Raw genomic sequence first — 25,251 nt, forward strand, 5'->3', positions numbered from 1 at the left:
TTCTGTTGACAACAATGCCGCGGGTACAGTGGGGCAAAGAAGTATTTAGTGAACCACCGATTGTGCAAGTTTTTTCATTTAAAATGATGACAGAGGTCTGTAATCGTAGATACACTTCAACTGTGAGAGACAAAATGTGAAAAAAAAATCCAGAAATTCACATTGTAGGAATTTTAAAGAATTTATTCGTAAATTATGGTGGAAAATAAGTATTTGGTCAACCATTCAAAGCTCTCACTGATGGAAGGAGGTTTTGGCTCAAAATCTCACGTTTCATTCTTTCCTTAACACGGATCAATCGTCCTGTCCCCTTAGCAGAAAAACAGCCCCAAACCATGCTTCACAGTAGGTATGGTGTTCTTGGGATGCAACTCAGTATTCTTCTTCCCCCAAACACGACGAGTTGAGTTTATACCAAGAAGTTCTATTTTGGTTTCATCTGACCACATGACATTCTCCCAATCCTCTGCTGTATCATCCATGTATCCATTTTGGTATAAACTCAACTTGTGTTTGGAGGAAGAAGAATACTGAGTTGCATCCCAAGAACACCACACCTACTGTGAAGCATGGGGGTGGAAACATCATGCTTTGGGGCTGTTTTTCTGCTAAGGGGACAGGACGATTGATCCGTGTTAAGGAAAGAATGAATGAGATTTTGAGCCAAAACCTCCTTCCATCAGTGAGAGCTTTGAAATGGTTGACCAAATACTTATTTTCCACCATAATCTACAAATAAATTCTTTAAAATTCCTAGATTTTTTTTTCACATTCTGTCTCTCACAGTTGAAGTGTACCTATGATGAACATTACAGACCTCTGTCATCATTTTCAGTAGGAGAACTTGCACAATCGGTGGCTGACTAAATACTTTTTTGCCCCACTGTATTGCAGGTTTGTCTCTCTGCGATATAGAAAATGACTATATCGTGATATTCGAGTATACGTTCTCACGCAGCGGGCATTACACTTCATGCATTTCCCACTTTTTCTTGTCTCTCCTTCTCACAGAGACTTAAAACAAACGCACCTTCTTACATACGTCACGTGTTCAACGTCGCACGCTCCCGCGGAGCACACAGGTAGCGACATGGTAACGTTAGCTGTGATGCTAACGGTGCGGTGCGAGTGGTAATGCGAGAGAGAGAAGGTGCGAATCTGGTAACAAATGGAGGAAGAATTAATTCCCAAGCATCGTCTGGCGGCGGTTTGGCTTCAAGCGGGAATATGTTGAACAATTATGCGGCAAAAGCGTTGCTACAAAAAGTAGCAGCACTGCTAATGTAGCATCATTTGAAAAGTCACCCGCTAGAGCAGGGGTCAGGAATCTTTTTGGCTGAGAGAGCCATGAAAGCCAAATATTTAAAAATGTATTTCCGTGAGAGCCATATAATATTTTTTTAAACCTGAATACAACTAAATGCATGCATTTTTAAGTAAGACCAACATTTTTAGAGTATAATAAGTCTCTAACTCTTTTTAAGAACATTGTCATTCTGAAGCTAACCAATAATAAATAAAATACTTCTTACCATTGATGCGACTTCTTGAACAGGGGCGGTAGAAAACAGATGGCTTAAATAAAATGCATGGGAATGTTTTAAATTTTGAACATTATTTTTATCATTGTGATTACTTACGGAATTATTCATTACTTATCGTGTTAAGCGACGTCAGCTAAGATTTATCTGAGAGCCAGATGCAGTCATCAAAATCGCTAGAAAATGAAGAGTGCTTGAAACTCCGCATGTCAACATCTCCGTTGGTTGCCACACCAACAAAATGCAAAAGCAACTATTTACACATCAACACCGTATGAAAAAAATAGTCAACAACAGAAGGAAATAACGTCCGCAGGAACCTACCACATAGCGAAGGACATACACTATTTAATTTGCTATTATGGAGCTCCTTTTTATTTGACACTTGTTGAAATATCTTGTGTGACATCTGCACAAAAGTGCACTTTATTTGTTTTAAATTATTGTAGTGGCGTTCTGTAGAAAAACTTTAATTTAGTGTTGTTTTGATACATCATCTTAGTGACATCATGCACAAAAGTGCACTCATAGCTTGTTTTAAAATGTCTCTGACAATCTTGCACTTTCTGTTTTGAAATGGCATGAATGTTTGTGCCACTGCTTAATAACTGTTTAATAAATACAGTTTTGGTCAATTGACTTAGTTCAGAGACAAAAAGTGCACTTTAATTGTGTTGCTTTGATATGTCATCTCAGTGACATCATGCACAAAAGTGCACTTTATTTGTTTTTCACTATTGTAGTGGCGTTCTGTACAAAAAGTGCACTTTAATTGTGTTGTTTTGATATGTCATCTCAGTGACATGCAGAAAAGTGCACTTTATTTGTTTTTCACTATTGTAGTGGTGTTCTGTACAAAAAGTGCACTTTAATTTAGTGTTGTTTTGATATGTCATCTCAGTGACACCATGTACAAAAGTGCACTTTATTTGTTTTTCACTATTGTAGTGGCGTTCTGTACAAAAAGTGCACTTTAATTTAGTGTTGTTTTGATATGTCATCTCAGTGACATCATGCACAAAAGTGCACTTTATTTGTTTTAAACTATTGTAGTGGCGTTCTGTACATAAAGTCCACTTTAATTGTGTTGTTTTGATATGTCATCTCAGTGACATCATGCACAAAAGTGCACTTTATTTGTTTTTCACTATTGTAGTGGCGTTCTGTACAAAAAGTGCACTTTAATTTAGTGTTGTTTTGATATGTAATCTCAGTGACATGCAGAAAAGTGCACTTTATTTGTTTTTCACTATTGTAGTGGCGTTCTGTACAAAAAGTGCACTTTAATTGTGTTGTTTTGATATGTCATCTCAGTGACATGCAGAAAAGGGCACTTTATTTGTTTTTCACTATTGTAGTGGCGTTCTGTACAAAAAGTGCACTTTCATTGTGTTGTTTTGATACGTCATCTCAGTGACATCATGCACAAAAGTGCACTTTATTTGTTTTTTTCCACTATTGTAGTGGCGTTCTGTACAAAAAGTGCACTTTACTTGTGTTGTTTTGATATGTCATCTCAGTGACATCATGCACAAAAGTGCACTTTGTTTTAAACTATTGTAGTGGCGTTCTGTACAAAAAGTGCACTTTAATTGTGTTGCTTTGATATGTCATCTCAGTGACGTCATGCACAAAAGTGCACTTTATTTGTTTTTCCACTATTATAGTGGCGTTCTGTACAAAAAGTGCACTTTAATTTAGTGTTGTTTTGATGTCATCTCATTGACATCATGCACAAAAGTGCACTTTATTTGTTTTAAACTATTGTAGTGGCGTTCTATACAAAAAGCGCACTTTATCGTTGTGTTGATATGTCATCTTAGTGACATACCTTAGTACTAAAGGCTGAGGCAGAACATTTGTACGTATTCCAGAAACACTGACTCACTAAATAAACTTAAGCCAGATATAATTGTTATTTTATCCGGCCGTTATCAAAGTCGGCGTGCAAGCATTGAGTAAATACATGCCACATTTTGCATTAGGCTTTTTTTTGCAGCACGAGCGAGGCACGGGAATACAATAACCCTGCAAAGCCGCAGGAATCACACTTTTTAAACGTAATTACAACTTGGCTCGGAATTGAGAGTGTCTTAAAAATAGCTATTTGTATGTCACTGGCCCTGAACCCGGGGGGGAGGGGGGGGAAATAACACCACCAACTGCTAGCATGTGTTACCAACAGTGGTTTGAGGGAACAGATTTAACAAATATATATATTTTTTTAATTATTTTTGTTTATTGAAATGTTTTAATTTGTATTTTTTATAAAAAAATTGCCCCCGGCCTGAATAAAACACCTTCTCATTCAAAGCCTTTTCTTTATTTTCATGACTATTTACATTGTAGATTGTCACTGAAGGCATCCAAAACTATGAATGAACACATGTGGGGTTATGTACTTAACACAAAAAAAGGTGAAATAACTAAAAACACGAGCTTAAACAGGTCATCACCTGAAATGTTTTTCACTTCCCAGGTGTGCTTGAAGCTCATGGAGAGAATGCCAAGAGTGTGCAAAGCAATAATCAGAGCAAAGGGTGGCTATTTTGAAGAAACTAGAATATAAAACATGTTGTCAGTTATTTCACTTTTTTTTTTAAGTACAGAACTCCAATCACATAATATCTACTGCTTTTCACACACATAAGCAAATGCAAGTCATACTTGGTCAACAGCCATACAGGTCACACTGAGGGTGGCCGTATAAACTACTTTAACACGGTTACAAATATGCGCCACACTGTGAACCCACACCAAACAAGAATGATACACACATTTCGGGAGAACATCCGCACCGTAACACAACATGAACACAATAGAACAAATATGCACCACACTGTGAGCCCACACCAAACAAGAATGACAAACACATTTCGGGAGAACATCCGCACCGTAACACAACATGAACACAATAGAACAAATACCCAGAACCCCTTGCAGCACGAACCCCCTACCCCATGCTCTCTCAGGAAGAGCATGTCCCAAATTCCAAGCTGCTGTTTTGAGGCATGTTAGAAAAAAATAATGCACTTTGTGACTTCAATAATAAATATGGCAGTGCCATGTTGGCATTTTTTTTTTCTCCATAACTTGAGTCGATTTATTTTGGAAAACCTTGTTACATTGTTTAATGCATCCAGCGGGGCATCACAACAAAATAAGACATATAATGTGATAATTCCGCGACTGTATATATCAGTATCGGTTGATATCGGAATCAGTAATTAAGAGTTGGACAATCTCGAAAAATTGGCAAAAAAGCCATTATTGGACATTTCTAATTATTATTATTATTAGTTGCCAAAATAGCCGGTTATAAAATAAATAGTTGACAATGGAGCAGAAAGAAGGGTGAAAATAATATGTTTTATGAACTCAGGTGAGCACACAGACACGCTCTTCAAGCAGACATGGAAGCAAAATATCTCGTAAAACTGCCAGAGCCAAAATACTTGTCCTCTTCCTTCTTCATCTTCTTGTACGTGCAAAAATTCGGTTCGGAAAAAGTTGAGTTTGATTGCACAAAATCCTTAAAGTTGCCATATATGAGCCTGTTCTGAGACCGTGGACGCCATGTTTACTTATGTACATTTTGCATATACTTGCCAAACTTGAGACCTCCGATTTCGGGAGGTGGGGTGTGGAGCACTGTCTTAAAGCCGTAGATGTTATTGTCACATATGCATGTACAGTAGATTGCAGTATTGTCCTGTTTAAGAGTGTCACAACATTGCTGTTTACGGCAGACGAACTGCTTTACGGTAGACGAAACCGTGATTGCTGTTGTTGTGTGTTGTTACCGCGCTGGGAGGACGTTAATGAGACTGCCTAACAATAAACCCACATAAGAAACCAAGAACTCGCCCTCGATCATTCTACAGTTATAACGTCATTGGGCAGGCATGCTGTTTAAATTGTGGGAAAGCGGATTTCGGGAGGTGGGGTGTGGGCCACTGTCTTAAAGCCGTAGATGTTATTGTCACATATGCATGTACAGTAGATGGCAGTATTGTCCTGTTTAAGAGTGTCACAACATTGCTGTTTACGGCAAACGAACTACTTTACGGTAGACGAAAACGTGACTGCTGTTGTTGTGTGTTGTTACCCGCGCTGGGAGGACGTTAATGAGACTGCCTAACAGTAAACCCACATAAGAAACCAAGAACTCGCCCTCGATCATTCTACAGTTATAACGTCATTGGGCAGGCACGCTGTTTAAATTGTGGGAAAGCGGATTTCGGGAGGTGGGGTGTGGAGCACTTTCTTAAAGCCGTAGATGTTATTGTCATATATGCATGTACAGTAGATTGCAGTATTGTCCTGTTTAAGAGTGTCACAACATTGCTGTTTACGGCAGACAAACTGCTTTACGGTAGACGAAACCGTGACTGCTGTTGTTGTGTGTTGTTACCGTGCTGGGAGGACATTAATGAGACTGCCTAAAAATAAACCCACATAAGAAACTAAGAACTCGCCCTCGATCATTCTACAGTTATAACGTCATTGGGCAGGCAAGCTGTTTAAATTGTGGGAAAGCGGATTTCGGGAGGTGGGGTGTGGAGCACTGTCTTAAAGCCGTAGATGTTATTGTCACATATGCATGTACAGTAGATTGCAGTATTGTCCTGTTTAAGAGTGTCACAACATTGCTGTTTACGGCAGACAAACTGCTTTACGGTAGACGAAAACGTGACTGCTGTTTTTGTGTGTTGTTACCGCGCTGGGAGGACGTTAATGAGACTGCCTAACAATAAACCCACATAAGAAACCAAGAACTCGCCCTCGATAATTCTACAGTTATAACGTCATTGGGCAGGCACGCTGTTTGAATTGTGGGAAAGCGGATTTCAGGAGGTGTGTGGGGCACTGTCTTAAAGCCGTAGATGTTATTGTCACATATGCATGTACAGTAGATTGGAGTATTGTCCTGTTTAAGAGTGTCACAACATTGCTGTTTACGGCAGACGAACTGCTTTACGGTAGACGAAAACGTGTCTGCTTTTGTTGTGTGTTGTTACCGCGCTGGGAGGACGTTAATGAGACTGCTTAAAAATAAACCCACATAAGAAACTAAGAACTCGCTCTCGATCATTCTACAGTTATAACGTCATTGGGCAGGCACGCTGTTTAAATTGTGGGAAAGCGGATTTCGGGAGGTGGGGTGTGGAGCACTGTCTTAAAGCCGTAGATGTTATTCTCACATATGCATGTACAGTAGATTGCAGCATTGTCCTGTTTAAGAGTGTCACAACATTGCTGTTTACGGCAGACGAACTGCTTTACAGTAGACGAAAACGTGACTGCTGTTGTTGTGTGTTGTTACCGCGCTGGGAGGACGTTAATGAGACTGCCTAACGATAAACCCACATAAGAAACCAAGAACTCGCTCATTCTACAGTTATAACGTCATTGGGCAGGCACGCTGTTTTTATCGTGGGAAAGCGGATGTGAAAACAGGCTGTCGACTCGTCACTCAGGTCCGCCTGAATTTCGGGAGATTTTCGGAAGAAAATTTGCCCCGTTAGAATTTCAGGAGTCTCCCGTAAAATCCGGGAGGGTTGGCAAGTATGATTTTGCAGCAGGGTCAGACTGCATTCACATTAGAAATCACATTTTACTGTAATATGAAGGGCCACTAAAAAGATGGGTTTCAACATGAAATCTGAGCTGGGCTTTATAAATAAAGTTGGTATAGTATGGGGGCAGCACGGTGGGGGAGGGATTAGTGCACCTGCCTCACAATACGAAGGTCTGGGATTCGATTATCATTATCGGACATCTCTAATCTACTATGTAAACAGTCATGAAAATAAAGAAAATGCATTGAATGAGAAGGCGTGTCATGCCATGAAATCAGCGCCTTTCCACACATCTTTAAAAACTGTCGTCCTTTTCCTGTGTGCCTGGATTCGCACCAGGAATAGGGCGGGTTTTGGTTGGTTGTGGCTTGTTGGAAAGCGAGCGTCCTCTGAGAAGCCACCTAACCGTGGCATACAACATCCTTACAGGCCTACTGAAATGAGATGTTCTTATTTAAACGGGGATAGCAGGTCCATTCTATGTGTCATACTTGATCATTTCGCCATATTTTTGCTGAAAAGGATTTAGTAGAGAACATCCACGATAAAGTTTGCAACTTTTGGTCGCTAATAAAAAAGCCTTGCCTTTACCGGAAGTCGCATCCTCACATTCTTTATAATGGGAGCCTCCAACAAAAACAGCTATTCGGACCGACAAAACGACAATTTCCCCATTAATTTGAGCGAAGATGAAAGATTCGTGGCTGAGGATATTGATAGCGAAGGACTAGTAAAAAATCAAGTTAAAAAAATTCAGATGTTTTTAGACACATTTACTAGGATAATTCTGGGAAATCCCTCATTTTTCTATTGTGTTGCTAGTGTTTTAGTGAGTTAACTAGTACCTGATAGTCGGAGGGGTGTGTCCGCGCGTGTCTTAATGGGAATTAGTCACGGCAGCAGCAGCACGTCAGAAGTTCCGCTGATCTCCGGTAAGAGGCGACTTTTTACCACAATTTTCTCACCGAAACCTGCCGGTTGACAAGTGGTCGGGATCCATGTTCGCTTGACCGCTCTGATCCATAGTAAAGCTTCACCTCCGGGAATTTTTAACACGGAATCACCGTGTGTTTGTGTTGCTAAAGGCTAAAGCTTCCCAACTCCACCTTTCTACTTTGACTTCTCCATTATTAATTGAACAAATTGCAAAAGATTCAGCAACACAGATGTCCAGAATACTGTGGAACCGAGGGACGTACGGAACCGAAATTTTTGTGTACCGTTACACCCCTAGTGGTCGGTAGTAGTGGCTTTCAGTAGCCCTTTAATATATCATTTTATACAATAGTTAGGGTGTGTAAAGAGTGCGAAATTGTACTGGACATAACAATGTTAGGGCTTGTCTCTTGGTGTTTACGACTACTTCACCTGGCTTCCATTATGACAACACACACGACTTCTGATCAGAGTCTGGCAAGTCTGGAATATGACACCACCACTGCGCTGCAAACATGACCTGCTACCATTCCACTAGGCTCCGTGCACCAAAAACAGGTCTTAAATAGTGGCTGGCTGATTGATTCCAGGTGTGGCCAGGTGCCAATCAGCCACAGCTGAGGGTTACACAGCACTCAGGGAGACAAACAGGAAACAGAACCAAAATAAGAGTGCTGACAGGAACTAAAGACAAATGCAGAGGAACAACTAAGACATAGACCAAAACCGTCAGGGACAAGCCTGACACTATTGAGCGAATAGCTATTGAAGTTATTTGGCGATCGCCTTCTAACCAACGATTGCATCTTTCGACCACTGGAGCAACTTCAATCCGTCGATTGTGCAGAAAATGTGCAGAACAAACGAGGGAGTTTCGCAACTTTTGACACTGGTGCAACTTAGATCAGTCGATTGGTATGCGTTTGTTTGGCATCAAAAGTGGGTGGAGGGAAAGGCTGGATGCAAATATAGCTACAAATGCACATACAGGTAGCCTAAATATCATTTTAACATCGATTAGCTGGCAGTCATGCCGTTAGCCAATATGTCTGATTAGCACATAAGTCAATAACATCAACAAAACTCATCTTTGTGATTTCGTTGACTTTATCGTTGGAAATGCATCTGCTTTGAGTGTCGCAGGATATCCACACATCTCTGTGCCATCGCTATCGTCGGTAAAATGTGCAGAACAAACGAGGGAGTTTCGCAACTTTTGACACTGGTGCAACTTGGATCAGTCGATTGGTATGTGTTTGTTTGGCATCAAACGTGGGTGGAGGGAAAGGCTGGATGCAAATATAGCTACAAATGCACATACAGCTAGCCTAAATAGCATGTTAGCATCGATTAGCTGGCAGTCATGCCATGACCAAATATGTCTGATTAGCACATAAGTCAATGACATCAACAAAATTCATCTTTATGATTTTGTTGACTTTATCGTTGGAAATGCATCTGCTTTGAGCGTCGCAGGATATCCACACATCTCTGTGCCATCGCTATCGTCGGTAAAATGTGCAGAACAAACGAGGTACTTTCGCATCTTTTGACACTGGTGCAACTTGGATCAGTCGATTGGTATGTGTTTGTTTGGCATCAAATGTGGGTGGAGGGAAAGGCTGGATGCAAATATAGCTACAAATGCACATACAGCTAGCCTAAATAGCATGTTAGCATCGATTAGCATGCCGTGCTAATCGCTGCACACTCCACGTAAGACAACTTGAATCCGTCCCTGATCGTGTCGTTACACCCTCCGACGAGGCATGAGGTCTCCAAGGTACGGAAAACAGTCGAAAAAACGGAAAATAACAGAGCTGATTTGACTTGGTGTGTGTAATGTGTTTGAGAAAATGGTGGGTGGCTTCCCGTTGTTAAATTGCTTAAATGGCCAAATTCACCCTTTTAGAGTTCGGAAATCGGTTAAAAACATATGGTCTTTTTTCTGCAACATCAAGGTATATATTGAAGCTCACATAGGTCTGCTGATAATGTTCCCCTTTAAGTCGTGGCCATGGATGGGAGGCAGCACACCCACCCTCTCGTAGTCTCCTCGGGCCGGGCGGGGCCAGCTGTGCAGCAAAACCTAATGAGAGGGGGCATCTGAGTCGTGGCTTTGCTCCCGCTCTTTGGATGTCACTGTGGCCTGGGCTGCCTGTCATTAACCAGCCTCTATCAGGATGCATTCTTGGAAAATAAGCCACCATGGAGCGAGCCCGTTTTCCCTTTTCCGCCAACCATTTTTGGCTTTTTAGTTTCTCGCCTCTACTTGTTTGTCTTGATTGGTTTCTTTCTTTTGCATACTATTTTCAGATTAAAAGAAGTGAGGGGAAGAATCACTGTGATTTGTGATTTAATGATAGTTAAACTTGATTCCCTATTTGATATAGAGACTTACAGACTTTCTTTTATTGTCATTCAGATTTGAACTTTATAGTACAGATAAGAACAACATTTTGTTGCATTAGCTCAGGGGTCAGGAACCTTTTTGCCTGAGAGAGCCATGAAAGCCAAATATTTAAAAATGTATTTCCGTGAGAGCTATATAATATTTTTTTAACACTGAATACAACTAAATGTCTGCATTTTAAGTAAGACCAACATGTTTAGAGTATAATAAATCCCTTATTCGGTTTAATAAGATTCTTATTCTGAAGTTAACCAATAATAAATCGAATACTTCTTACCATTAATGCGACTTCTTGAACAAGTCTGGTAGAAAACGGATGGATGGATAAAATGCATGAGAATGTTTTGTATTTTGAACGTTATTTTTAGCTCTGTGCTTACTAGCGGAATTATTCATAATTATCGTGTTAAGCCAGGGGTGCCCATAGCAAGCAGGGGCCATTTTCATCATTTTTATTTAAATGTTTTGTATTTTGAACGTTATTTTTAACTCTGTGCTTACTAGCGGAATTATCTGTGCTTACTAGCGGAATTATTCATAATTATCGTGTTAAGCCAAGGGTGCCCAGAGCAAGCGGAGGCCATTTTCATCATTTTTATTTTAAAAACCAGTACAATATATGTATAAAAAATATACATTTAGGCTTCCACTCAGTTATTATCCCGGGGAACCCAAAGGGTTCGGGTCCAAAAAAATATATAAAAAATGTGTCATTATTCAGTATTATAATTTTTATTATTATGCAAGTTTTAAATCTCTAGATCAACATTAGAAAAAAAAAATGGAAAAACACTAAATATGCAATATTTTCACCCAATAACTTTTTTAGGTGGGATATTTGAGTTTATGTAATAATTTGAGCCTTAATTTTGGATTTTGATTCATTATTCTTTTTTGAGCTATGACACTTAAAAACAAATCACACTAAAATAATTGGGGATCCAAAAGTGTCCTATTTATTAAAGTGTTAAAAAATAAATCATACATTTTTTTTACTGTTTACTTTTAGCACAATAATCTCGAGATCAACTTCAGATATATCCGTCAATTTTAAGTTTTATTGTTGTTTATGTTTTGTTTGTTTTAGGCCCTTCTTTAAAAAAAAAACAACTCAGTTTTTTAAATGGTATAACACAAAATATGCAACATTTCCCCCCAAAAATATCTCAAAGTGGAATATTTAATGTGATGTAATCAAAGCCTTGAATCGGTCATTAATTCAAAATGACATTGTTTTTGATGTATTATTCTTTTTTAAAGAAAGAAACAGCCTGCATGGCAGCTATTGTGTTATAAGAGTAAAAGCATTGCAACATTTTCTTGTTACATTTCACCTGTTTGCTCTTTTATACCACTTTTCATGTTTTTTATTCTTTTTTTAATTGTATTCTTAAAATGTGCCGCGGGGCCGTTAAAAAATGACCCGCAGGCCACACTTTGGACAGCCCTGTGTTAAGCAATGCCAGCTAAGATTTATCTGAGAGCCAGATGAAGTCATCAAAAGAGCCACATCCGGCTCTAGAGCCATAGGTTCCCTACCCCTGCATTAGCTCGTTGTAGTGCAGGATAAAAGAGCAATAAGGTGCAGAGTGTTTGCATTTACAAACCCCGTTTCCATATGAGTTGGGAAATTGTGTTAGATGTAAATATAAACAGAATACAAGGATTTGCAAATCCTTTTCAACCCATATTCAGTTGAATATGCTACAAAGACAACATATTTGATGTTCAAACTGATAAACCTTTTTTTTGTGTGCAAATAATCATTAACTTTAGAATTTGATGCCAGCAACATGTGACAAAGAAGTTGGGAAAGGTGGCAATAAATACTGATAAAGTTGAGGAATGCTCATCAAACACTTATTTGGAACAGTGGGGCGGCATAGCTCGGTTGGTAGCGTGGCCGTGCCAGCAACTTTTGAGGGTTGGAGGTTCAATTCCCGCTTGTGCCATCCTAGTTATTGCCGTTGTGTCCTTGGGCAAGACACTTTACCCACCTGCTCCTAGTGCCACCCACACTGGTGACCCTTGTTTGTGAATGACTGAGCATTTCATGGAAGCTGATTTTATACCCAATCATGGCACTCACCTGTTCCCAATTAGCCCGTTCACCTGTGGGATGTTCCAAATAAGTGTTTGATAAGCATCCCCTCAACGTTCTCAGTCTTTTTTGCCACTTGTGCCAGCTTTTTTTTAAAACATGTTGAAGCCATCAAATTCTAAATGATCTAATATTTGCAATAAAAAACAAAGTTTTCCAGTCTGAACGTTAAGTATCTTGCCTTTGCAGTATATTCAATGGTTTTTGCGTTTTGTAGTATGTGTTGGGTTTAGAGGAATGATAGAAAAACTAAAGACTTGTTTTGGATCTCCCACTCTCAGAACAACTCATGTGTTTATCAGCAAAATGTACTTACTGTAAAGGGTGAACTCTCTCACCCCCATAAATTATGTGGAGCGATGGAGAAAGGAGGCTATTTTTGACCACATTACCACTGGTTGTGTTGTTGACATTTTGCTTCATTTCACAGGCCATTTGCACAAGCAGAATTGCAGAATGCTCATGCTGCAAATATAGTTCTGGTTTTCTATTAGTATGTCTGGCTTTCGGCTTCGTGGTCTAGTGGTACACGCTGATCGCTGTTGGTGATGAGCGGTGCTGGTTCCAAGCCCGGACAAATGGGAGGGTTGTGTCAGAAAGGGCATTTTTTACATGTGAATAACATAGATACAGTCTATTATACAGCATTATTTACATGTGAATAACATAAATACAGTCTATTATACAGCATTATTCACATGTGCATAATATAGATACAGTCTATTATACACCATTATTCACATGTGAATAACATAAATACAGTCTATTATACAGAATTATTCACATGTGAATAACATAAATACAGTCTATTATACAGCATTATTCACATGTGAATAACATAAATACATTCTATTATACAGCATTATTCACATGTGAATAACATAAATACAGTCGATTATACAGCAATATTTACATGTGAATAATATAAATACATTCTATTATACAGCATTATTCACATGTGAATAATATAAATACAGTCTATTATACAGCATTATTCACATGTGAATAACATAAATACAGTCGATTATACAGCAATATTTACATGTGAATAATATAAATACAGTCTATTATACAGCATTATTCACATGCAAATAACATAAATACAGTCTATTATACAGCATTATTCACATGTGAATTACATAAATACAGTCGATTATACAGCAATATTTACATGTGAATAATATAGATACAGTCTATTATACACCATTATTCACATGTGAATAATATAGTCTGTTATACAGCATTACTCACATGTGAATAACATAAATACAGTTTATTATACAGCATTATTCACATGTGAATAATATAAATACAGTCTATTATACAGCATTATTCACATGTGAATAACGTACATACAGTCTATTATACAGCATTATTCACATGTGAATAACATAAATACAGTCGATTATACAGCAGTATTCACATGTGAATAACATAAATACAGTCGATTATACAGCAATATTTACATGTCAATAATATAGATACAGTCTATTATACACCATTATTCACATGTGAATAATATAGTCTGTTATACAGCATTACTCACATGTGAATAACATGAATACAGTTTATTATACAGCATTATTCACATGTGAATAACATAAATACAGTCTATTATACAGCATTATTCATATGTGAATAACATAAATACATTCTGTTATACAGCATTATTTACATGTGAATAATATAAATACAATCTACTATGCAGCATTATTCACATGTGAATAACATAAATACAGTCTTATACAGCATTATTCACAAGCAAATAACATAAATACCGTTTATTATACAGCATTATTTACATGTGAATAATATAAATACAGTCTACTATGCAGCATTATTCACATGTGAATAACATAAATACAGTCTATTATACAGCATTATTCACAAGCAAATAACATAAATACCGTTTATTATACATCATTATTTACATGTGAATAATATAAATACAGTCAACTATGCAACATTATTCACATGCGAATAACATAAATACATTCTATTATACAGCATTATTTACATGTGAATTATGTAAATACAGTCTATTATACGGCATTATTCTCATGTGAATAACATAAATACATTGTATTATACAGCATTATTTACATGTGAATTATATAAATACAGTCTATTATACAGCATTATTCACATGTGAATAACATAAATACAGTCTATTATACAGCATTATTTACATGTGAATTATATAAATACAGTATTATACAGCATTATTCACATGTGAATAACATAAAATACAGTCTATTATACAGCATTGTTCACATGTGAATTACATAAATACAGTCGATTATACAGCAATATTTACATGTGAATAATATAGATACAGTCTATTATACACCATTATTCACATGTGAATAACATAAATACAGTCTATTATACAGCATTATTCACATGCGAATAACATAAATACAGTCTATTATACAGCATTATTCACATGTGAATAACATAAATACAGTCTATTATACAGCATAATTCACATGTGAATAATATAAATACAGTCTATTATACAGCATTATTCACATGTGAATAACATAAATACAGTCTATTATACAGAATTATTCACATGTGAATAACATAAATACAGTCTGTTATCCACCATTATTCACATGTGAATAATATAGTCTGTTATACAGCATTACTCACATGTGAATAACATAAATACAGTTTATTATACAGCATTATTCACATGTGAATAACATAAATACAGTTTATTATACAGCATTATTCACATGTGAATAACATAAATACAGTCTATTATACAGCATTATTCATATGTGAATAACATAGATACATTCCATTATACAGCATTATTTACATGTGAATAATATAAATACAGTCTACTATGCAGCATTATTCACATGTGAATAACATAAATACAGTCTATTATACAGCATTATTCACATGCAAATAACATAAATACAGTTTATTATACAGCATTATTCACATGTGAATAACATAAATACATTCTATTATACAGCATTATTTACATGTGAATAATATAAATACAGTCTATTATACAGCATTGTTTACATGTGAATTATATAAATACAGTCTATTATACAGCATTATTCACATGTGAATAACATAAATACAGTCTATTATCCACCATTATTCACATGTGAATAATATAAATAGTCTGTTATACAGCATTACTCACATGTGAATAACATAAATACAGTTTATTATACAGCATTATTCACATGTGAATAACATAAATACAGTTTATTATACAGCATTATTCACATGTGAATAACATAAATACAGTCTATTATACAGCATTATTCATATGTGAATAACATAGATAGATTCCGTTATACAGCATTATTTACATGTGAATAATATAAATACAGTCTACTATGCAGCATTATTCACATGTGAATAACATAAATACAGTCTATTATACAGCATTATTCACATGCAAATAACATAAATACAGTTTATTATACAGCATTATTCACATGTGAATAACATAAATACATTCTATTATACAGCATTATTTACATGTGAATAATATAAATACAGTCTATTATACAGCATTGTTTACATGTGAATTATATAAATACAGTCTATTATACAGCATTATTCACATGTGAATAACATAATTATACATTTACAGTCAAATGGAACATATGCATTAAACAGATGGCTGTCGGTATAAAAGTGTTATAATAAAGACAACAAATCATGTAAGTGTCTCTATTAGCTATATTAGACTACTATCAAAATGTCGCAGGCTGATGCAAATATTCGTTGACAGAAATGGTGGAATGTGATATCATTCCACACATTTTTACAACATTGGAAAACATTAAAACGGAGGCTTTTCAGAGGGTGTGATGTATTGTATATGGTGAATAAATTGAGAACAGGCAGTGAACAAAAGTTTTAGCAACTGTTATGTAAAAGAAAAGATGTAGGATTAAATAAGCTCTGCTTCTTCCTACTCCTTTTCGAACATGTTGAAAAGAGAAAATGGAATTTGTGACGTATCACGTGTGCTTGCATGTTCCAAATAAACTCAACTATACCGAAGTCAGTAACATCAAGCTCAACTGTGTGGATTCACGCACAGTATAAAATGTTTGACGGACAAATAGAGACAAAGAAGGAGTGGCATGAAACACGTCTTTCTGTGGCACCATCGGGGAAATTTGTACATGTAAACAAACTACGGTGCATTCAAGGACTTCCGAAATTTTGACAAAATGTCGGGCGCGAAATACTCTCATCAGTGAAGCATGTTTAGCATAGAGTTTTATTAGGCTCTATGGCAAAGGACCCTATTGAATCTGTAACGTTTTATTATTATTATTATTCTTTATCCTTTGCCATGGGCAAGGACCCTATTGAATCTGTAACGTTTTATTATTATTATTATTCTTTATTCTTTATTATACCGCACCATCGCACCCTAATTTGACCCCCTTAACATGCTTCAAAACTCACCAAATTTGACACACACGTCGGTCGGGCAAACCTTCCCAACTTATTAAGCAGCCAAACCAGAAAAATCAAAATTGCGCGCTAGCGCCCCCTAGGAAGAAAAAAAACCAGACTGCGTGTAACTTCCATTAGGAATGTCGTAGAGACATGAAACAAAAACCTCTATGTAGGTCTGTCTTAGACCTACATTTCCAATAAGAAACGTCTATACCTAAAATCAACAGAAATTTTGCAAAAACTAATTCAAGGCAAAATTTTCACAAAAAATGCTATTTTTGCCTCTTTGAGCTTTAATTTGACCCCCTTAAAATGCTTCAAAACTCACCAAACTTGGCAGACACATCAGGACTGGCAGAAATTGCGATCTAGTGGAAAAACCAAACCTTAAAACTCAAAATTGCGCTCTATTGAAATTTTTGAATAAAATACAGAAAAAACTGCTCCTAGGAAGAGGAAACAGATAAAACTGCTTGTAACTTCTGGTTGGAATGTCAGACAGACATGAAACAAAAACCTCAATGTAGGTCTCACTTAGACCTACATTTTGATAATTGGCATCTTTCAGTTAAAATCAACAGGAAGTTGGCAATTACCCCTTCAAAATAAAAGTTTTGTTAAAAGCCGTCACCTTTTTCCAGACAAAACTGCTTGTAACTTCTGTTAAGAATGTCGTAGAGACATGAAACAAAGACCTCTATGTTGGTCTGACTAAGACCAGGGCTTCAGTCGCGGGGGCAGCAGCCAAAGCGGAGCAGCCAAAGGCGGACCCGACCAACGCTGCTTGCAGCTTTAATTGTTATTATAACAGTGAACAGGTTCAAAGAACAACGAAATTGGAGCAAATACCCTAAGGTGCATACATAATAATTTAGTAATATAAATAGTAAAAAAAGAATTAAAAAATAAAAATAAAAGATATGTATCTATATATATATGTATATATTTGCACATATCATACATATGCATATATATATACATATATACATATAACATTATTCCACATCATATTCCGAAAAAATAAAAAGACATGACACATGAGGACATGACGGACAAATTGTGCTCACTCAGTGCCTGTTTAATACTACTATGGCACTTGGTCTATTTGTGCCCGCTTTTAGGCGTCTGCCCGAGGGTAGCAGTTCTAGGTGGGAATGTAAATAGTGGCATTTCTAACAATTAAGGTTTGTGTCAATTTTGTCCTTCTACAACAGGGGTCTCAAACACGCGGCCCTGTCATTTTGCGGCCCGCACCTTGATGTGAAAATTTAATGTCGGCGGATCCCGCGAGTTTCATATGAATGGCACTTTACAGCGTCATACTTGTATACCCTCGATTATCATCCTCCCCAATTCCACCCAAATAATAATATCAAGGGTGCACCGGGGAGGCACTGCCTTTAGCGTCCTCTACAACCTGTGCCATATGTTGTATTTGGCTTCTGTAGATGCAGTAAATGACTGCAAGACATACTTGGTCAACAGCCATACAGGTCACACTGAGGGTGGCCGTATAAACAACTTTAACACTGTTACAAATATGTGCCACACTGTGAACCCACACCAAACAGGATTGACAAACACATTTTGGGAGAACATCCGCACCGTAACACAATATAAACACAACAGAACAAATACCCAGAATCCCATGCAGCCCTAAATCTTCCGGGCTACTATAGGGTGCCGGGTTCGGGGGTGTATATTGTAGCCCGGAAGAGTTAGGGTTGCATGGGATTCTGGGTATTTGTTCTGTTGTGTTTATATTGTGTTACGGTGCGTATGTTCTCCCAAAATGTGTTTGTCAATCTTGTTTGGTGTGGGTTCACAGTGTGGCGCATTTTTGTAACAGTGTTAAAGTTGTTTATACGGCCACCCTCAGTATGACCTGTATGGCTGTTGATCAAGTATGCCTTGCAGTCACTTCCCTGGGTTCTACAGAAACCATATTACAACAAAAAATATATTTTTTCCCCTTAATCTTTTTCCATTTTCACACATTTTTGAAAAAGCTCCAGGGCGCCACTAAAGAGCCGCTTGTGGCTGGAATGCCGAGCCCCGTCCTATGACATACTACTATTTTGGATATTGAAGTGTGTGTTCTCCTGAGAAGAGAGTGCTTACTATGTATGTGTGTGTGTGTGTGTGTGGGGGGGGGGGGGGGGGGGGGGTACAAAGTAAGCACTGTGCGTGACCACCAGCCTTGCCCATGTTTCGCAATTTTTTTTATTTTTTATTTATTTTTTTACTTTTTTACTATGAGCACCGCTGCCAAAAAAGCACGCTCATTTTTTGAAAGCTTTAAAACTCTCCATGTCTTTCCCCAGCGGTGGCCCCTGTCATACCGGAGCTGAGCAGCGACATCGACACGACCAACTTTGACGACTTCGAGGATGATAAGGGAAGAGCGGAGACTTTCCCGCCGCCGAAAGCCTTCGTGGGCAACCAGCTTCCATTTGTCGGCTTCACTTACTTCAAGGAAGACCAGTGAGTTTGGTTTTGGCCTTTTTTTACTGTGACGCCTTGCTTTGTTTCCCTTTTCAGTTAAATAAGTCACAAGTTAGAACTTTTAACGCAGGTCTCTGAAACAAGCCGCGGACCACGGCTGCTACCTTTTTTTCTTTATTTAAATATTTTTTATTAGAACCTCCCAGCATTCACACACTGTACGCCTGTTCCCACTCCACACTGTGCTGCCTTGTTCCGACAGCCAGCCCAAAACCGCTCACGCCTCTCACCATGCGCTCCTGCGTGCTCGTAGACTGCATTCCAAAAACAGAAAAATGTAACACAACCTCCACTTTGGTTTGAGGTCGTCTCAGTGCTCTCGTTACAAGCTGTTGCTGTACAGTACGAAAATCTAATCTTTTCTGTCTCAAAAATATTCCATTTTGTTAAAAAAAAAATTGGTCCTCCAATTCCTTATGTGTTGTAGAAAAAAAAAACATGCTGCAGGGTCACGTTGGTTCCCATGGATGTTGCTTGCCATCGTCACAATCTCTAAAAAAAATTAACCCAGACAGTCTGCAAGACGTTAACCTGGGATTTGATTTACCGTATTTTTCGGATCACAGGTATAAGTCGCTCCGGAGTATACGCCGCACAGGCCGAAAATGCATAACAAAGAAAGGAAAAAACATACCGTATTTCGTTGAATTGCCGCCGGGTATACAGTATAGTATGCGCCTGCCTAGAATTACTGCGGGGTCAAACTCGTTTCGCAAAATAATTAGCGCATGCTTAGCATTACCGCCGGCTCAGGATTAAAGCCGGGTCAAACTCGTTTCGCAAAATATTATTTTTATTAGCGCATGTCTAGAATTTCCGCCGGGTCAAACTCATCACCTCACGAGTGACACTTCACCTGTCATCATTTTCAAAATGGTGGAGGCTGATTTCAATAATTTGAAATCGTATAGAGGGAAGAAGATTAAGAGCTATTCAGTAGGATTTAAGGTCCAAGCTATTGAATATGCTAAAAAGAACAGTAACCACCTATGTTTTTTTTTAATATACCGTAGCTGCGTGTGTCAAATATGAGTCATTAAATGTCTCCCGCCTCCTGGTGGTAGAGGGCGCTAGTGATCCTTCTTGCAACAACTCGGCTGCAGAAGAAGTGACGACAAGCAGCAAGAGTGAGCAGCGATCGTTTATTTTTCCCTTTCGCTCGCACTTTTAACAGGGAGGATTACATATCCAAAATAAAACTATTTTTTAAACTGGACTTTCAATCGAAGCAGGAGGTAATAAAGGAAGATCTCCATTGAAACAGAGAGACTTTTAAAACGGAAGAAAGATAAGGAAGACTTCTCTAGACAAGTTATCGATGCTTTTGATCAGGAGCTGCGCATGGACTTCATACTTCATTTATAGGTAAAGGTAAGACCATAATAACGTTTTTTTAATTGAATGTGCTTTTTATGATGGTATCCTTACATCACACTCAAATTTATATGCGCATGCTTGCCTTTACCGCATGCCTTTGGTAAGCGCCGGAGTGAGAAGAGGTTTTAAATTAATTAACGCCCCGGCGGCATACGTCGCACTGGAGTATGAGTCGCATTTTTGGGGGAAATTTATTTGATAAAATCCAACACCAAGTATAGACATTTGAAAGGCAATTTAAAATAAATAAATAATAGTGAACAACAGGCTGAATAAGTGCAGGTTTTCTTGTCGTTTTCTGCTGCATATTTCACTACGTCCAGCTTGTAATCTGCAGTACGTGATATCCTTTACGATGCCATTTTTTTTCAGCCCTTCTCAGTTTTTATAAGTTACCGCCAACCATGAAATGATCCATTTTAATAGCAACGGCAGTACCATATAGCAGTTAGCATCCCATGACCCACAATGCATTTCTGCCATGACCCTCCCCCGCCGAATTCTTATTGGCTGACGTGTGTGTGACGATTGTGTTATGTTTTATTAAGAGGAGACGACGTCAGACTAACACCAGGTGGCGGTAATGTCCAAAGATTTCTTATATATATATATATATATATATATATATATATATATATATATATATATATATATATATATATAGAGTAAATATATATATAAGAATATAAACAATACTAATGAATAAACTAAGGAAATGAAGTGTGACAAAAACTGAAGTGTGTATGGTGTAAGGCTATGTGTGTAGATTAGCTGAGGTGTGTCTTACCAAAATGACGACGAGAGCCAAGGAACGCGGAAGTCCGTGGGAAAAGGTGTCCAAGCGGGAGGTCGAGAATCCAAAAGGCAGTCCGGGAGGCAAGGGGAAACAACAGGGGATCCAGGAGAAACACGGGGAGTGACATGAACAGACGACTATAACCCGGCGGGCGATGGCAGGTTGTCCGAGCTTATGAAGGCAGCTCCGTCATTACTGTCAGGTGTGACGATTGCCGGTGATTGATTGCAGCTGGCGGCTGCTGCCGGGCGGGGATGGGCGGGCTCGTTCCTAGATGTGTGTGCCCATGGGGGTGTCCCGAGGTGCGCACAGATGGACGAGCGGCGCTGGCAGGAGTCTGAACCGTAACAGATTGCTGACATTTTCTTCGTCTCTTCCGCGAATGAGATAAATAATATTATTTGATATTTTACAGTAATGTGTTAATTCCACACATAAGTCCCTCCAGAGTATATGTCGCAACCCCCGGCCAAACTATGAAAAAAACTGCGATTTATAGTCCGAAAATTACGGTACATGCAAAAAAGAAAAACACCCAAAATGATGTTTGCCTCTGCTCTCTCCCAGGCTGCTGAAGGCAAATAAAAACACCTCGGAGGATTCCGATAACGAAAAGGACAAACTGGAGGAAAAACAGCGTCGGTCCGACAACAAGAAAGATGTAAGTGTTAAGTCCTATGTGGAAGTTGATTTTAATAATAGATGCAACATTACTGGCCAACCCTCCCGACTATTCCGGGAGACTCCCGAATTTCAGTGCCTCTCCCGAAAATCTCCCGGGACAACCATTCTCCCGAATTTCTCTCCCAAGAGTGAGGACAACTTGACGTCACATCCACTTTTCCTCCATATAAACAGCGTGTCACGTTATAACATCTACGGCTTTTAGAGAGTGCACAACTGCACACACACAACAAGGAGACTATTATATACGTCTTCGTTATCCATCGGTTTATCTACAACCCATAAAGTAGGCAGGCACGGAGCTATTGCTTAGCGTGTGTTTATTCCAATCAGCACGTTAATACACTGACACACAACATCCAGAATCCCATCATGCATTGCTTCCAAACTAGGGCAAGTAGTAATGTCCAAAAAAAAAGATAGTGACAGAGAATAGAATGAGGCTGGACAAATCAACCCTAAACTCACTCCTTTCCTGCAAATTAAATGTCACCGATGCTGCCCATACCTATGCTCCTTCAGAGGTGTTGCTACTGGCTGCAAAGCATTGCACTTTCAAATACAATAATGAGTAGAGAGGAGTGTTATGTGTGTGTATGTATCTGAAATTCAAGTATTTCTTATATATATATATGTATATATATATATATATATATATATATATATATATATATATAAGAAATACTTGAATTTCATATATATATATATATATATATATATATATATATATATATGTATGTATGTATATGTATGTAATATTGGCTGCATTTCTCATAGTGTGCAATGTTGTTCCAGACCACAGCAAACATTACCCAGCTTGCAGAGATTTGAATAAATCCATTAGAAGAAGACAGCCTGCCGTTTCCTTTAACTTGGACACACACATCTATACATTTGGCCACTCTGAGTCAGTAATGAGAAGCCTCCGTTTTACTAATGTTTTCCAATGTTGCAAAAATGTGTAGAATAAATATTACAATACAACATTTCTGTCAACAAAGATTTGCGTCAGCCTTTGATAGTAGGCTAATATAGCTAACTATAACACTTATATAAGACTTTTAAAGTCATTTTGAATGTAGGCTAATATAGACACTTACATCATGTGTTGCTTTCATTATAATGCTTATATAAGGCTTTTTTTTTTCGTATTTTTGGTACAATATGGCTCTTTCAACATTTTGGGTTGCGGACAATTGGAACGTTGAACTCGCTTTTATTTTCAATCTGCGCTTTTTCTGCTCAAAATGGGGGAAAAATCATCAAAAAAAAGTATACTTTATGCATTTTTGTGTCATTTCCTGCTACAGATATTTATTCACCAAATAAGAAATGAATATCAAACCAAAATTTTCCCACAGAATGAATCATTTTGGCCTTAACTGTTCAGGTAAAACTACAAAAATGTGAAAGGTGAAACTAATATACAACATAGGCTCATGACATGCAACTCAAGATCATTTAAGACTCAATTTAGATGGTTATGACTTAACAGCTTATGAATTTTCCAAAAACGAAACCAGGATTATCAAAATTATAACAAATGAAAGCCTGACGAATTTCACTTTTTAACAATATCACAATTTGTTGAGCTTCTTTTGTAACGTTTGATCATATTGTTTTTTTTTCCTCTCTGATTTTCTGGCAGCTGCAGAAAAAACTGAATGAACTGGAGGAGCAGCTGGACCATGAAATGCAGGCCAAAGACGAGCTGGAGCACAAGTTCCGGTACGAGCTAAACCGTGTCGAAACAACACTAAAATGGCCTTACTGCGGCGTCACTAGAATAGAATAGAATGGACTTTATTGTCATTATATTTGCAATAACAAGATTAAGGATATGGGATAAAAATAAATTAAACAAGAAGTAATAAAGATAAAACTAAGAATTGAAATAAACAGACTACCGTATGCGCCTGCCTAGAATTACTGCCGGGTCAAACTCGTTTCACAAAATAATTAGCGCGTGCTTAGCATTACCGCCGGCTCAGGAGTAACGCCGGGTCAAACTCGTTTCGCAAAATATTATTTTTATTAGCGCATGTCTAGAATTTCCGCCGGGTCAAACTCGTTTCGCAAACCAATTAGCATATGCCTAGAATTTCCTCCGGGTCAAACTCGTCACGTCACGAGTGACACTTCACCTGTCATTATTTTCAAAATGGAAAAGGCTGATTTCAATAATTTGAAATCGCATAAAGGGAAGAAGATTAAGAGCTATTCAGTAGGATTTAAGATCCAAGCTATTGAATATGCTAAAAGGAACGGTAAGCAGCTATGTTTTATTAATATACCGTAGCTGCGTGTGTCAAGTATGAGTCACCTCTACCACTTCCTGGTGGTAGAGGGCGCTGGTGATCCTTCTTGCGACAAGTCGGCTGCAGAAGAAGTGACAACAAGCAGCAAGAGTGAGCAGCGTGTGTTTATTTTTTCCTCTCGCTTGCACTTTTAACATGGAGGATTACATATCTAAAATAAAACCGTTTTCTAAACTGGACTTTAAATCGAAGCAGGAGTTAATAAAGGAAGATCTCCATCGAGACAGAGAGACTTTTAAAACTGAAGAAAGATAAGGAAGACTTCTATGAACAAGTTATCGATGCTTTTGATCAGAAGGAGCTGCGCATGGACTTCATTTATAAGTAAAGGTAAGACCATAATAAAGTTTTGTTTATTAATTTTATGATGGTATCCTTACATCACACTCAAATTTTCAAGCACAGGCCTAAATTTACAGCATGCCTTTGGTAAGCGCCGGATTGAGAAGAGGTTTTGAATTAATTAGCGCCCCGGCGGCAATTCAAGGAAATACGGTACTCCATCCATCCATCCCTTTCCTACCGCTTATTCCCTTTTGGGGTTGC

At 38.0% G+C, this 25,251-nt stretch overlaps 1 protein-coding gene across 4 annotated transcripts in view; it reads left to right on the forward strand.

The window, feature by feature from the left end:
* Positions 1-25,251, forward strand: part of LOC133542353 (rho-associated protein kinase 2-like) — a 164,359-nt gene that overhangs the window by 64,968 nt on the left and 74,140 nt on the right. For all 4 annotated transcript variants that reach the window (XR_009804135.1, XM_061886406.1, XM_061886407.1 and 1 more), the window contains exons 9-11: positions 19,350-19,509; positions 22,271-22,364; positions 24,036-24,115. Coding sequence is in view for 3 of the 4 variants with exons in the window: in XM_061886406.1 (XP_061742390.1) it covers positions 19,350-19,509; positions 22,271-22,364; positions 24,036-24,115 (334 nt within the window). In the remaining variant the exon portion in view is untranslated. The remainder of the gene's footprint in view (positions 1-19,349; positions 19,510-22,270; positions 22,365-24,035; positions 24,116-25,251) is intronic.

The sequence above is a fragment of the Nerophis ophidion genome, linkage group LG24 (assembly GCF_033978795.1).
Source record: "Nerophis ophidion isolate RoL-2023_Sa linkage group LG24, RoL_Noph_v1.0, whole genome shotgun sequence".
NCBI classification, from domain to species: Eukaryota; Metazoa; Chordata; class Actinopteri; order Syngnathiformes; family Syngnathidae; genus Nerophis; species Nerophis ophidion.